The 14,419-nt window shown below is 38.8% G+C and overlaps 1 protein-coding gene across 1 annotated transcript in view; it reads left to right on the forward strand.

Annotated features, from left to right (window-relative positions):
- Window positions 1-14,419, forward strand: part of LOC107714521 (nectin-1-like) — a 193,300-nt gene that overhangs the window by 10,952 nt on the left and 167,929 nt on the right. Inside the window, exons 2-4 of the mRNA XM_016520374.1 lie at window positions 8,010-8,384; window positions 10,053-10,352; window positions 12,626-12,743. Coding sequence (XP_016375860.1) covers window positions 8,010-8,384; window positions 10,053-10,352; window positions 12,626-12,743 — 793 coding nt within the window. The remainder of the gene's footprint in view (window positions 1-8,009; window positions 8,385-10,052; window positions 10,353-12,625; window positions 12,744-14,419) is intronic.

Raw genomic sequence — 14,419 nt, forward strand, 5'->3', positions numbered from 1 at the left:
TTGTGCTGGTCTCAAAAAAAAAAAATAATTTCCGCAATCTTATCCAGCAAGACACTAGTATAAAAAAATTTATTATTTGGATTGTGTTTGCATGAGGCAACAAATTTTTAAAGTTTGTGCTGCATCCTGTGACCTTTATAAAGGGTGCAATATGCCTGTCAAATAACAGATTCAAAGCCTGTATGCTTGTGTATTACATCATCTATCCTGCTGTTGGATTGTGTATATAAAAATGTAGTGGAAGAGCTGGCAGGCCGAGCTGCGAAAGATGAATCAGTGTGTAAAAAAGAGTGATGGAGAAGAAAGAGCAGAACACAGGTATGCTGATGCGTCTCCTTGACATTTTCACAACGCCTTCAAACCACTCTCAGGGGAGAAGCAGCGTGGGCCTGTACGCTCCTTCCTACATCGCACCGGACTTGTGCCATGTGGGGTTGGCTGCATAGTCAAATATGGAAGAAAGCAGCATATGGTTGTATAATCAGTGCCTTCTTTAGATGAGGGCAATGTCCTTTTGAGCAAGTCATTCAACTTGGCGGCCATCTTGATAATACCCTCTGCGTTTTTTTTTTTAAGTTATGCAAGAGCAGCTTCTATCTGCTTGAATGAGTAAAGGCCAAAAGCTGTTTGCTAAGCCTACGCTTAAAAAAAAACAAAAAAAAAAAAAAACATATGGCACATTACTACTAAAATTTCACAAAAATGTTATCCTCTTTAGCTGAAATCGGGCTGTAAACTGTTTTTAATTTAATTTAATATTTACATTTGCCGATAGCTACAGCTGACTTAAAGTTAATAATGTAAGAACTGTTTGCAATTTTTATCAATTGTCAAAATTAACATATTCATGCATTTTTCATGCTATGCATTATAATGTTGTGCTGCCTAAATTCACATGTGACTTTTAAACAATTTATTTAAATTTGTTATTGACATAATCGTATTATAATCATAATCGTATCAAGTCATATATAACAAAAAGTAATAAAATGTAGACAAAGTATAGAATTTTAATATCTGCATTTTATTGGTTACCAGCCATAACATGAATAATAATCGCTGTATTTGTATTGTATATTGTATATTGACAGTGCTATAATATTGTGCATGCCTTTCTTTTCTGAGCAATGTTATTTTAATATTTGAGGTACCATTATCATTTTTATTTGTTGAATCAGGTTTGTTTGTTTATTTCCCGTTTTCATTTTTTAATTTATTTATTTATTTACTTTTAGTTTCTGTTTTTGTTTACTACAACAACCCTGTTTCTGAGTGTTGCAATATTTCCCATCCAGTTTTCAAAAATAGCATGATTCCTCTTTAAACTATCTCTGTTAATCGGTCTGGAGCTGTTGGGAACGGTACCCTAAGGGCATGTTGATGCTATGTACCAAACTGTTTGACAAACAGAGTATACAGAATCGTTATAACTTCCTGTATAGCAAGTTGGTTCAGGTAAATACACCGCCTCAATCAAGCAGATGGTAGATGGTCTATCAGGAAAAGCGATATTTAGGGGAAATGTGTGTAAAGTTTGAGCGCTAATGGAGAAAGGGGCAAGAGCAGAGCGCAAGTGAAAGCCGGAGTGCTGACCATATGTTGCAGCAGGTTTCTGCTGAAGGTAAATATTAGCTAAGGCTGACACAGTAGATGAGGGTAGCTGGTAAAACAAGAATCAAATAGCCATGTTTAGAAGAGAGGCAGCACGTCTGCAGAAATGCGCACACACTCAAAAACAAACACACTAGAACGAGCCGTACGTGCATAGCCGGCTGTAGGATTCATCACATTCTCCTCATTGATTTTAGAGTTACTCTTGAACTCCACCGTCGCAGTCTCTTCTCTGTTTTTAGCTGCTAACTTGATATAGCATCGTAATGCGCCCACAGCGTGAGCGGGATGTGCTGGCAGGCACCGTATCATCACTCTCTAGCACATAAACATATTAGTGTCCTCACCGAAGCTGAGCTCTTCTTTTTTCCTAACTGAAGGACCTGGATTGCTATTAGATTACCCACACACAATGGGGCGTATTTTGTAGACTCTCTAAACAAGCCTTTCTGCGGTTTTCTTAATGAGATGGGCCGAATGCCATAATTTTTTTTTTTTCTGGGAGGCCTGAAGCAGGTCCAGTGTTGTGCCTCATGCCCGGGGAGAGATGCGGATCCGGTCAGGCTACCGTCCCAGAGAATGGTAGCTCTGTTTGGAGTGTGCCTCCGCACTGATGCTACATGTTACAGGAGGCGTCCTAGTTGCACCCCCACCACTGAAGCACAGTGTTGTGCCTCATGCCCGGGGAGAGATGCGGATCCGGTCAGGCTACCGTCCCAGAGAATGGTAGCTCTGTTTGGAGTGTGCCTCCGCACTGATGCTACATGTTACAGGAGGCGTCCTAGTTGCACCCCCACCCCAGCCTCATGGTCCACGTGTGAGAGTGAATAGGGCAGATTCTGTGATTCCATTGTGAGAAGTAGGCCTGGAAACAACAGCAGTTACCTTTTATACACTAAAACAGTGGTTCTGAACCTTTTTGACTTGAAGGCCCCCCGTTATCCAAGACAATATCCGAAGGCCTCCTTCAACCTCATGACCGTTTGACCAAATACCAGTGAACTTTCTTTTTACCTGGGTAGGTAAATGTAAAGTTTGGCAAGATACTTCTTACTGCTGTTTTTTTGCTGGTTCAGCTGATATTTGCTCACCACTGGCACCTGTAGGTTCGGAGAATATTTCATCTTAGGTGTGTGTGCCACCTACTGTATGGTTAGTGCGTAAAGAAGGCTTTATGGATTTGCTCAAGGCAAATTAGGCTTAGTGTGCAGTGTATGTATTTTAAATATTTCATTTTTCCGGAGGTTCCTGGTCAGTGGTCAGGCTAGCAAAACAAAGTCGGCCTCAGAGTAGACCCTCTAGTAGGAAAACCACATTCATCCTTGACTTCCACCTACATGCTCACAGTCTTGCCAGATTACTGAAAGTTGAAGGACTAATCACACATACGTTGGACTTGTCTTATGCTCTTTCTCTGAGACATAATGGGTGGATAAAACGTAACTAAATTAGATTTTGTTAACATGCCTTGAACAATGGGGATTGTGAAAGGCTTTAGCCTCCTCTGACTTGCTCATATATGCCTCACGGTAAGATCTATGCAATTATTTCCCTCCACATTATGAGTTTCTGCATGTAGTCCAGGTAAGAGACCTGGAAAAAGAAGCAGAGTCCATGTTGTCTGAACACCACCCTTGGGTGTGTTTGTCAGACCCACTGGATGATACTTTAAGACCTCGAGATTTGTTCTGCGGTGTGTTACTTCACTCTCATCGTTATTCAGATGTCTGCAAGTGATCGTCTTACTCAACTTTTTTTGTTGTGCTTTCGAGGGCACCATTGTGCCAACGACAACGCTCTCTCGCAGTCTGGTTGCCCTTGATTCTGTTTCGTAGCAACGTAACTTCATTTATTGTGTACAGAAGTGCTTATATTCTCAAGTTTTCCCTCTGATTGCCCTCCATTGTTCATCTCCACTGTGCTGGCTATAATTACTCTCTATCTCCTACTTTCTTTGGAAGACCCCTTCAGCCCTGAGGTGGAGGAAGAAGAGGTGGAAAATGGGGTCAGGGGGCCCAGAGGCTTTGGGTCCCTCAGTGTGAGGATTTGGGTTCTGGAGCCGTATAATTACCCCTCTCTCACAACTCCCTCAAAAGCGAGGACTGATCTTTATTTGTGGTGGTCTAAGTGGATGACTCAGAGGAGGGAGTTAGCAGAATATAGTCTCCCTGCTACTTCTCCTATTCCCCCACTAACAACATCTCCATGCAGCTGAAGTGAACTAGGCCTATATTTCAAACGCTTTCCCCCCTAGATTGGTTTGTTTTTCTTACTGATGTTGGCAAACTGTAAATCGCATTGGTACTTCACGAGACATTTCCTCTTGTTTCAACCCTGTCACAGTAGCAAATACCAGTGGAAACAGGGTCAAACCAAGGGGTACAAGGACACAGGTGTTCCCCAAGGTAGCTGTACAGAGGTTGCCAGCTGTCTTTCTGTCAAACTCGATTAGTCAATCAATCTGTCGTTTCACAGTGCCTGCTGATGGGTCTATACACTCTGGTCAAAAATATCTCATCCGTACATGCATACCAGAATAAATGAGAAATGAAGGGTTTGGTGTACATCGGTTAAAAATAAAAACCTGACACATCACCAGCTGGTCCCCTCCTGTGTTTGCTAAGGATAGCATCACAATTGATTTTCATACTTAGGGTTAGGGGGTCTCTTATGACTTGGACCAGTAAGTGAACACCAGCAGTGTTGGGAAGGTTACTTTGGAAATGTAATAGGTTAAAGATTACAAGTTACCATATTTAAAATGTAATAGTAGTGTAACTTTTTCAATTACTTTATTATAGTAATATATAATATAGTAAAGTGATTAATTTTATAAATTTCTAATGAATGTTTATTTGCAACTGTTAATCATTTTCAAACATTTACACCATGCAGGGTTAACCTTACAGTAGTGCCATATTTACAGATGAAACTGACCTGCACTTGAAACCCTGAACAGTAGTTTTGCTTCTCTGCTCCACCTGTGCGCTTCCACAGTCCACTCCATTCTCTCTCTCGCATTGATTACTCTGATCTAAACCGTTCGGCGGAGGCGCGGGGAGCGCGTGAGCCGAAGCATTGCAAGTCACGACTAACCGATTCATGATTTATTAGAGATTTAATTATCGAATGGCAAATAAAATTAAAGGGCCGTATGTCTCAGAGTAATCAGTGCAATTTGGGAAAGAAATCAATTAAATCTGTATGTGGATTTGTGTAAATATTCAAATGAAATCCCATTTGTAATCGTTAACATTTTCATAAGTAACTGTAATTTAATTACACATTTTTTCTTAGTAACTGTAACTGATTACAATTACATTTATTTTGTAATTAAATTACATAACCTCGTTACATGTAACTAGTTACTCCCCAACACTGAACACCAGTAACATCATTGTGATGACAACTTTTGGATGGGCTTCACTCTGAATAAAGTGTAAATATCTACTTTAAACCATTTATAGGTGGTTAACACAGCTGAATTCATGGCAAAATTTTTTTAACTTTCATGTTCCTGCAAAACAAACCTGAAACTTCCAGTGTAACACTGCATGAGAAAGAAGAAAGTTCCTCAGTGATAAGAGTTTATTTCTTTCTATTCGACGTCGGTACCATGCGTTCTCTGAAATCTTGAATGTCTTGCTTTCAGGTTTGTGCATTAGCAACTTTGAACCGTCTTTTTTTTTTTTTTCAACTTTCATACACTTGCAAACACGCACGCACGCTCGTGCACACGCACACACACACACACACACACACACACACACACACACACACACAAGACATATATTTCTGTGTGCATTGAATGAACAGTGCATATCTTGCCTGCTTCTCTCGCTTTCTCTCTAAATGTGTGGCTAGTTTCAACCCCGCTGGTCATGAGACATAGTTTACTTTTAGACTAATCAGTGTCTTCTCAAGTTTAACTTTTCCCAGATTATCTTTCAAATGCCTGTAAGTCCTAAATGTAGAATTTAAACACTTGCCCATACTTGTTGAACTCTCATGACTGATGTCACCCATAGGCCTGAGCTCAAACCAGTATTTCAACTATTCATAAAATGGCTTACAAATACTCATATCAGATCCCCAATCAGCAATTCACCTTAGACTCTTCAAAATTGTCCATTATTGTCTCATTTTCAAAATGTACCATTTAAATTAGGGCTGTGTATTGGCACGAATCTGGCGATACGATACGTATCACGATACAGGGGTAGCGATGCGATATGTTGCGATACATTGCGATACTGTAAGCAAGGCGATATATTGGGATATTTCTTATTTTAGGAATAGAATATATTTTTAGGAAAGCTGTCATTAAGAACACACCACCATATGCAAACCTTAGCAATAAATAAATACAAATTATTTAACCAGAACACAGTGGGATCTGCATTTGCAATAATCAGTCCCTGTAACATTCAATGTTATTGAACCACTTTTTGTGCAGTACGAGTAAAGGGGGAAAAATTAAAGAATCCTTTAGTTAAATGTATATGTATAAAATGTATTTTATAAAAATACCATATTTTAAACCCTGCTTTAAAGGTTCACAGTTTAAGTTTACAATTGTAACATACAATGTCATTTGATTTTTTACCGAGAACCGTTGCACCCCTAATGGTAATGTTGCCATTTTAAGATGACACATGAACAAAATATAAGATGAAATACTAAAGTCGTGCTCGAACGTTCACTTCTTAAAAGAACGATGATGTCATTATTATAGCAAAGTTTTGTATATTTATATGAGGGATGCAAATGGAACGCATTTGGTCAAATGACCCACAGTTTCCCTTGGTTTTGTTTTCCCCTGCAGTATTTCCAACTTTTATGAGTGGCGTGATTAAGCACAGTAGTTCAGAGTTACTTCCTCTTTGCTAAGGTCTCTCTGTAGGAGGTAATTACCTGTTTTGCCAGTCATAAATAAGCGAGAGAGAGAGAAAGAGAGAGGGAGTGGGGGAAAGAGGGAGGTGAAGGTATGTGGTTTAGTATATGTTTGTGCAGGAAGCAAGACCAACAGGACAGCACAGCACCTCACGGCGAGGAGAAATATATCTACTCTGGGTCTCTTACGACAGGTTTGTTAAAGACAACAGAACTCATGGACCCTCAAGGGACACGTTTGCCTCAGAGTTATTCACAGGTCAGGAAAGCTTCTGTTATGAATGGCCTCTCTAGAGCTAAACAGGAACTGAAAGTGCTCATGGATGCATAGCCCTTCCGAGGAAGCATATGCAGGGTTGATATGTAAGAAGAGCCGATTGTCTGGTCAGGTGTTAAGGAAGTGAAGACAAAGAAAATATGAATGAAACGCAGGGGGTGAGGTAAAGGGGGTAGTTAAACAAAAGTATGAGTAATAGCTTTAGAGAAAAGGAAGGGGTGAGAAGGAGGGGTGTGAGTGTTGACACATCATTCTCAGCTGGAGGGGGTAAAAGAAGGTCACCAGGGAGACAAAAGGCCAAGGGTCTGCCAAAACAAGACACATTTGACTGTTGGGCATGCCGTATTCAGGGTTGAGAGACAAAACCACTATTGTTTTAACTGGGGGCAGTGGATTCATCTTCTACGTGACAGATACTCCTGAAAGCCGTTGCAGGGAAAACATAGAAAACCCATTCATTTACTACTAATTGCCTGCCTGGTTTATTGTAGCTTAATTCAAGTGCCATCATTGTGGGCACACTCACACTGGATCCCACATTGTTTCCATTAATAGGTGCTTGAGGCTGTCACCAAGTTTACCAATGAGAAATAATTAGGATGGAGTGGTGTGGGAGGGTTGGCAGTCAGGATCAGAGTCGGGGTGGGGGGATCCACCATCATTACACATGCGGGGAAAGTCTACATCCGGAGCTCTTGGAGACCTAATGCTGCCTGTAAACATCACTGCCATGCTTGTAATTAGTCCAGTTTGTCGACTAAGGTGGCGTTTGAAGTACTCTTGTTGAATTGGCATGCTAGCTGTTTTGACGCACTCGACTGTAGCGTGAAAGCCCGAGTCGAGTCAATGAGCTGTTGTGACTTCTGTTAGGGTTGATAGTTTCCGTGATGCATATTCGAAATAAATACCAAAACACATGGAGAGATTCCGTATGCTATTAATTAATTTAAATAAATATTTTGGTTACGTTTTATTTTAAGGTGATGTTGTTACAATGTAATTACACAGTACTAGGTAATCTTAATTAAATGCATATACTTACTATAGGGTTAGGGTTCGGTTTAGGGTTAGGGTTAGTTATTTACACATGATATTGGTGACTGTCACCTTAAAAGAAATTTGGTTTTAATATTGGTAAATTACCAAAGTATTGCAAAATGTAGTGCATTAACAATCATTCTTAGCACGGATTGGTTGACTTGTTTGTAATGTCCTTGTCTTTCTGCAGCGGGGAATGGGCAGTCGGTGCAGACGGACCCCAGTAAGTCTGGATTCGTGGGTGACACGGTCGAACTGCGATGTGTCTTCATCAACGGTAAGCCACCAGTGAAGATCTCTCAGGTCACCTGGCAAAAGCTGATAAATGGCACCAAACAAAACGTCGCCACCGCTAACCCAGACTTGGGAGTATCAGTGCTGCCCCCTTTCAAAGACCGTGTGAGCTTCAAGCATCCTGCTGTGCGCCAGAGGTCCCCTTCTACTCTTGAGGATACCACCATTGTGTTCAGCAACCTACGGCTATCTGATGAGGCGGCCTACATCTGCGAGTACACCACCTTCCCAGCAGGCAACAGGGAGAATATGGTCAACCTCACCGTCTTTGGTAAGACCACCATACTGGCAGCTGAGACCGTACATATATAGTGCTGTTCTCCTGTGAAAAGAATGCATTCACAGAGCATCAATGGGCCTCATTCATGAAACATGAGCAGAATACATTTCTGTGTATGTCATTCATGAAATAATTCTGAAATTGTCAAATTAATGTGACAGTGGGCCTCATTCACAAATAACAAGCAGATCAAATTGTGTAATTTGTTCAAAAAACATTTATATCCCATGCTAAAATGTGTGTAAGAATAGCTATGCATAGAGTTATTCACATTAAATGGTACAATTTATGTAATATTTTTGATACAAAAATTTGCATTGAATGTAATAAATAAAAAAATAAACAGTAAATTACGAACAGTTAAAGAAAAAAAAAATGCAGTGCAGTGCCAAAGCACTGGTTTGCACTGAGCAGCAAGTTCTCTGCACACATATAACACCGTGGCGGACAGCACAGAAATAGGTGTCATTTTCTTGAATATTCTCCGCACTCTTAGCACTGACATGGTGAGAGATTTTTGATTAAAGGTGTCGTCATGGTTAGCAGATAGTAAGGTGTAAATGGATGTTGTTTCAGCAATATTTTATTCATAACCCTGCAAGCCCTTCAGAAAAATCACCTTTGCCCTTGACCACTCCAGGTCTGTGAGGTGCTTGGTTAAAGCCTTCACTACGCTTGAAATGTATTGATCAGTGCTCAGCACAACAGAAAGAGCTACACCCTAGCCTCGACCTTCAGATATAATGCATTCATGCATGTTTTCGCTACACACACAAGTGAAGATAAGCTATCATTTTATTAAAGGAATCCAACATTGTATTATTTTCTTACTTCCTTGAAACGCAAAATCCGAGGTTAAGCAGAATGTCCAAGCTGCTCTTTGACAACAAAAGTGGATGGTGTTGTATACCCAAAAAGACCATTAACACTGTAAAAGTAGTACATATCCAGATCTTCTGATGCTATACAATAGATCAGGGTTTCCCTAAATGGGGTTTGTGTGTTGATGAAAAGCTTATAATTCATGAAATAAAAAAACTGTCAAATTAAAAGAAAGAAAGAAAGAAAGAAAGAATTTTTTTTAACACTAGTGTGGCTTGTTAACTCCCAAGCCCATTTTGTATATCACGTTCACATGCGTCCTCTGAGAACACTGGCAACATGAATGGAGATAACCAGCTCAATGTTTTCAAAGAGCCTCTTCATGTCATATCAACCCTCGACACAAACCTCAGTCCTGCTATCAGCACTCTTTGCCATGCACTCACATAAACACACATCTTCCCTTTTGATGCGGGCCTGTTAATTGCTAATTGGCAGCCCATAAAGGATCGAGATTGGATGACTTTGGGCACTGCGAGAAACGAGTGGTTTCTACATCTGTTATTTGAGTGCTTGACTGATGCTTTCGCTTTGAACACGGGTTAGGGGAAAAATACATTAGTGAACTGCTTGATTTATACTGACGGGGAAAAAATGACTTTTCAGAACGGCGAGATTAGTGTTAGAGGCGCTGGATCAGTGAGAAAAAGAAACTTTTTTTTTTTTTTTTACTTCACAGCTTCTCAAGGGCACATTTGTTGCTCCTGTTCACACAGTACTTTAGTATATTACAGTGTTTCTTTTCTTGTTTTTTTACTGCTTACTTCTTTCTTCCAGCACGGCCAGTGACCAAGATGACCTTGACTTCACCCACCATTGTGGCAAGGATGCCGAAACGCAAGATGCCTGTGGCCACCTGCATGTCGGCTAACGGCAAACCTCCCAGCATCATCAAATGGGACACCACTCTGAAGGGTGAAGCCACGTTTCAGGAAACGCGCAATCCAAATGGCACCGTGACCGTGCGCAGCAACTACATCGTGTTGCCCAGCCGCGAGACCCACCGTCAAAAGCTGACCTGCATCGTCACCTACCGTACAGACCGCTTTACTGACAGCGTCATACTCAATGTTCAGTGTAAGTTTTTCTTCGTGTCTTTCAAACTCCAACATTAAAAAAAATAAATTACATTGATAGGTATGTATAACATATTCTACCATTAAAAAGTTTGGGATAATATTAAATGTTTTTGAATGAAGTCTCTTATGCTCACCAAGGATTTAAGCATCTATTTGATCAAAAATTCAGTAAAACAGCAATACTGTGAAAAATTATTACAATTTCAAAGAACTGTTTTCTGCTTTAATATATTTTAAAAATGTATTCCTGTGATAAAGCTGAATGTTCAGCATCATTACTCCTGTCTTCAGTGTTACATGATCTATCAGAATAATTTTAATATACTGATTTACTGCTTAAGAAACAGTTCTTATTATTGTCAACGTTGAAATCAGTTTTTGCTGTTTGGTATTTAATAGAGAAGAAATCATAAATTGTATTAATCAAGGATGCATTAAATTGATAAAAATAAAAAGACAGGGAAGGCATTTATAATGGTACAGAATATTTTTGTTTTTAAATAAATGCTGTTCATTGAACTTTCTATTCATTAAAGAATCATTAAAGAAAGTTTTCAGCATTGATATCAAGAACCATTATTAATAATTGTAATAAATGTAAAATGTGACACTAAAGACTGCCAAAAAGACTGCCAAAAAAAACCAGCTTTGCCATCACAGGAATAAATAACATTTTAAAATATATTAAAATAGAGTATTTTCTCAAAGTTCAGATTTAATTCAACTGATTTAATGATTGAGCTGATGAGCTGACGATCCATCTGACTTGTCTAATTAGTGACATATTTATATAAAACCCCACTGGAATGTCAAAGAATGTCTAAACAATGCATACAAATCTAATAAGATGTTAGCATTTATGCTGTACTGTTACGCAAGTTCTGCGGAGGAGGTTCGGAGCAGGAAGAGATGTGTCACTGGCCTGTCTCAGCCGCTGTTGTTATCAGCTATTGTTTAGGGCAGTTTAGAGCAGTACTACAGCCTCCGTACAGCACACTGATAGAGGAAATCCACCCATTCTCCCACACTACGCTATAGAATATATTGTTCTTACGGTGCGCTTGTTTGTGTGAAAGGCCATGTTTAGAGCAGCGGTAAGTTCACAGAGAATCACTCGTCCTGATTCTTGATTTACTTTGAGTGTTTTGTTAATCAAGTTACCCTTTGGTATAACATTTCCAAATTTAATTTGCTCGGCCTTATACATGCTTATGAAAGCAATTAAGAATAAATCTGAAGAGACATAGAAATTGCTGACCAGTACCATCAAGTATGCAGTGCATTTTAATATCATCATTAATAGAAAAATTGTGCTGTAATGAATTGAAATTTGGCATTTAGCTGAGGTTCTTATCCAATTAGGCCAATTTCTGGAATAGTTGCCCTGGAGCAGCTTGTGGCTAAGTGGGTAGCTAAAGGGCACAGTGGTGGTTGTAGTCTCAGTAACCCTTCACTTGTTGGCCCTTCTCCCAATCGCTTAAGAAATAAACTCTTGACCTTTTAGCAATGAGCCCAGGCCATTAATCAGTATTATGACAAGCACCCATCGTCAAGTCATGTGACCCAGAAAAGCCATCTGAGCCCCTGCCTGAAGACATTTTTTTTGCTTTTATATAGTTTAGAGCAGTACTGCAGCCTCCGTACAGCACACTGATAGAGGAAATCCACCCATTCTCCCACACTACGCTATAGAATATATTGTTCTTACGGTGCGCTTGTTTGTGTGAAAGGCCATGTTTAGAGCAGCGGTAAGTTCACAGAGAATCACTCGTCCTGATTCTTGATTTACTTTGAGTGTTTTGTTAATCAAGTTACCCTTTGGTATAACATTTCCAAATTTAATTTGCTCAGCCTTATACATGCTTATGAAAGCAATTAAGAATAAATCTGAAGAGACATAGAAATTGCTGACCAGTACCATCAAGTATGCAGTGCATTTTAATATCATCATTAATAGAAAAATTGTGCTGTAATGAATTGAAATTTGGCATTTAGCTGAGGTTCTTATCCAATTAGGCCAATTTCTGGAATAGTTGCCCTGGAGCAGCTTGTGGCTAAGTGGGTAGCTAAAGGGCACAGTGGTGGTTGTAGTCTCAGTAACCCTTCACTTGTTGGCCCTTCTCCCAATCGCTTAAGAAATAAACTCTTGACCTTTTAGCAATGAGCCCAGGCCATTAATCAGTATTATGACAAGCACCCATCGTCAAGTCATGTGACCCAGAAAAGCCATCTGAGCCCCTGCCTGAAGACATTTTTTTTGCTTTTATATAGATGAGCCAGAGGTAAAAATCGAGGGATTTGATGGGAACTGGTACCTGAATCGTCAAGATGTAAAGCTGACGTGCAATGCAGACGCCAACCCAGCCGTCACCGTCTACCAGTGGAAACTGTGAGTTATTCTTGCCTGCCATACTAATCCACATTACTAATAAATCACTTTGTTGTCACAGCTTATCAATTTAATGAGATGAATGAGTAATGTATTTGAGTGAAATACATAAAGGTTGGTTTTTTTGCAAGTAACAAAATAAATCATTGTTAGATTTGAAATAGTTCTTGCTATTTTTTTTTTTTTTATTATTTTACATTGAGTTTGAGTTTGAGTTTATTTGACCTAAAAAGTAGCAATACACTGTTACAAGTTTCTTGTCAAGGATAACACAATCAAGTTGCATTAACATATTTCCATTGTGGTCCTTGCTTTTAAAAGAGAAAAGAAGAAAATCCTAGCCAAAAAATCATAAAAAAAATAAATAAAAATTACCTCACACCCATAAAAATAACAAACAGATCAAACAATTCCTTATACATTTAAATCATCTTATCTAAAAACATCTAAAATCTAAAACAAGGGTCTCTTCACGCTTATTCTGAAACCCTCACAATCTGTTAATACCTTGGTATTCATAGGCAGCATATTCCATTCTTTTGTGCCTGAATATTTAAACGACCTTAGCCCATATAGTGTCCTATACCTACATATATTAATATGCATAATGCTCTGTTCGGTAAAACATCCGGTCTTACATTTTTTAATTTACATTTTTTTTTACACATTTTGAAATAATAGTACAGTTTTCAAAACGATTAAATAGCACAAATGTAACTGTAAAATAAAAATAATTAAACAAATGAACGAATGAATGAATGAATGAACAAGCAAATATATATATATATATATATATATGCTTAGTAAAGGAAATCAGGCAGCAAGTGTTCAGCATGCATGTGAACTCCTCTATCTAATCCATCCAAAAAGTACAATTTTATTTTAATTATTTTTTATTTATTTTATAATTTTTTTAAGAAATGCATCATTTATATTTGTCTACAAAACTAATGTCAAGCATTTACTCATAAGCCTTTAGATCAAAAGGTTTTTAAGGTTTTCAAGATCATGAGGATCAGTGTGTCCAAACATTTGTATATCGGCATCATTAAACTAAATAAAAGATGACCGATGTTTGAAGAGTACTCCTCTGAAATATTCAGTTTACTGTAATACTACATGACAGCATAGATGTGTTATGACTGATAAGAGAATAATTTCCTTCCGTAAACTACTTTTTCATTCATTGGTGGTTAGCACTCAATCAAGATAAGTAAAGCCGTTTACAATGGCTCTATTCAGAACTCACTGAGCCATTGATAAACCTTCAAACAAGATCAAACGTGAGAAAATAAGCTATGCTTTGTGTACTTCTGAATGTTTACCTTACCAATATGCCGGTTTTAAAGAACAGTGAAAGAGATATACAGCGAGATCGAGTCTTGTTTGTCAGTATGGGTCTTGTGATGGCTATTGTTGTACTGGTGCTGCAGGTTTGGATGTAAAGTATGTTGGCAAAAAATGACATCATTGCTTTGCCTACCAAATGAATATGATGACAGGACAGTCTCAGGGCTGTTTTATAAACCTTTCTGTGGACAATGCTGGTGTTTGTGTGAGGTCAAGGGCGTAGAAACCATTACTCATTAATCATTTTAACTTTTATTAATAATTATACACCCCCACACATATTATATTACCTTTTTTTTTTTTTTTTACAGTGGCACCCATATCTT

The sequence above is a fragment of the Sinocyclocheilus rhinocerous genome, unplaced genomic scaffold (genome assembly GCF_001515625.1).
Source record: "Sinocyclocheilus rhinocerous isolate Xijiao unplaced genomic scaffold, SAMN03320098_v1.1 scaffold809, whole genome shotgun sequence".
In the NCBI taxonomy this organism is placed as follows: Eukaryota; Metazoa; Chordata; class Actinopteri; order Cypriniformes; family Cyprinidae; genus Sinocyclocheilus; species Sinocyclocheilus rhinocerous.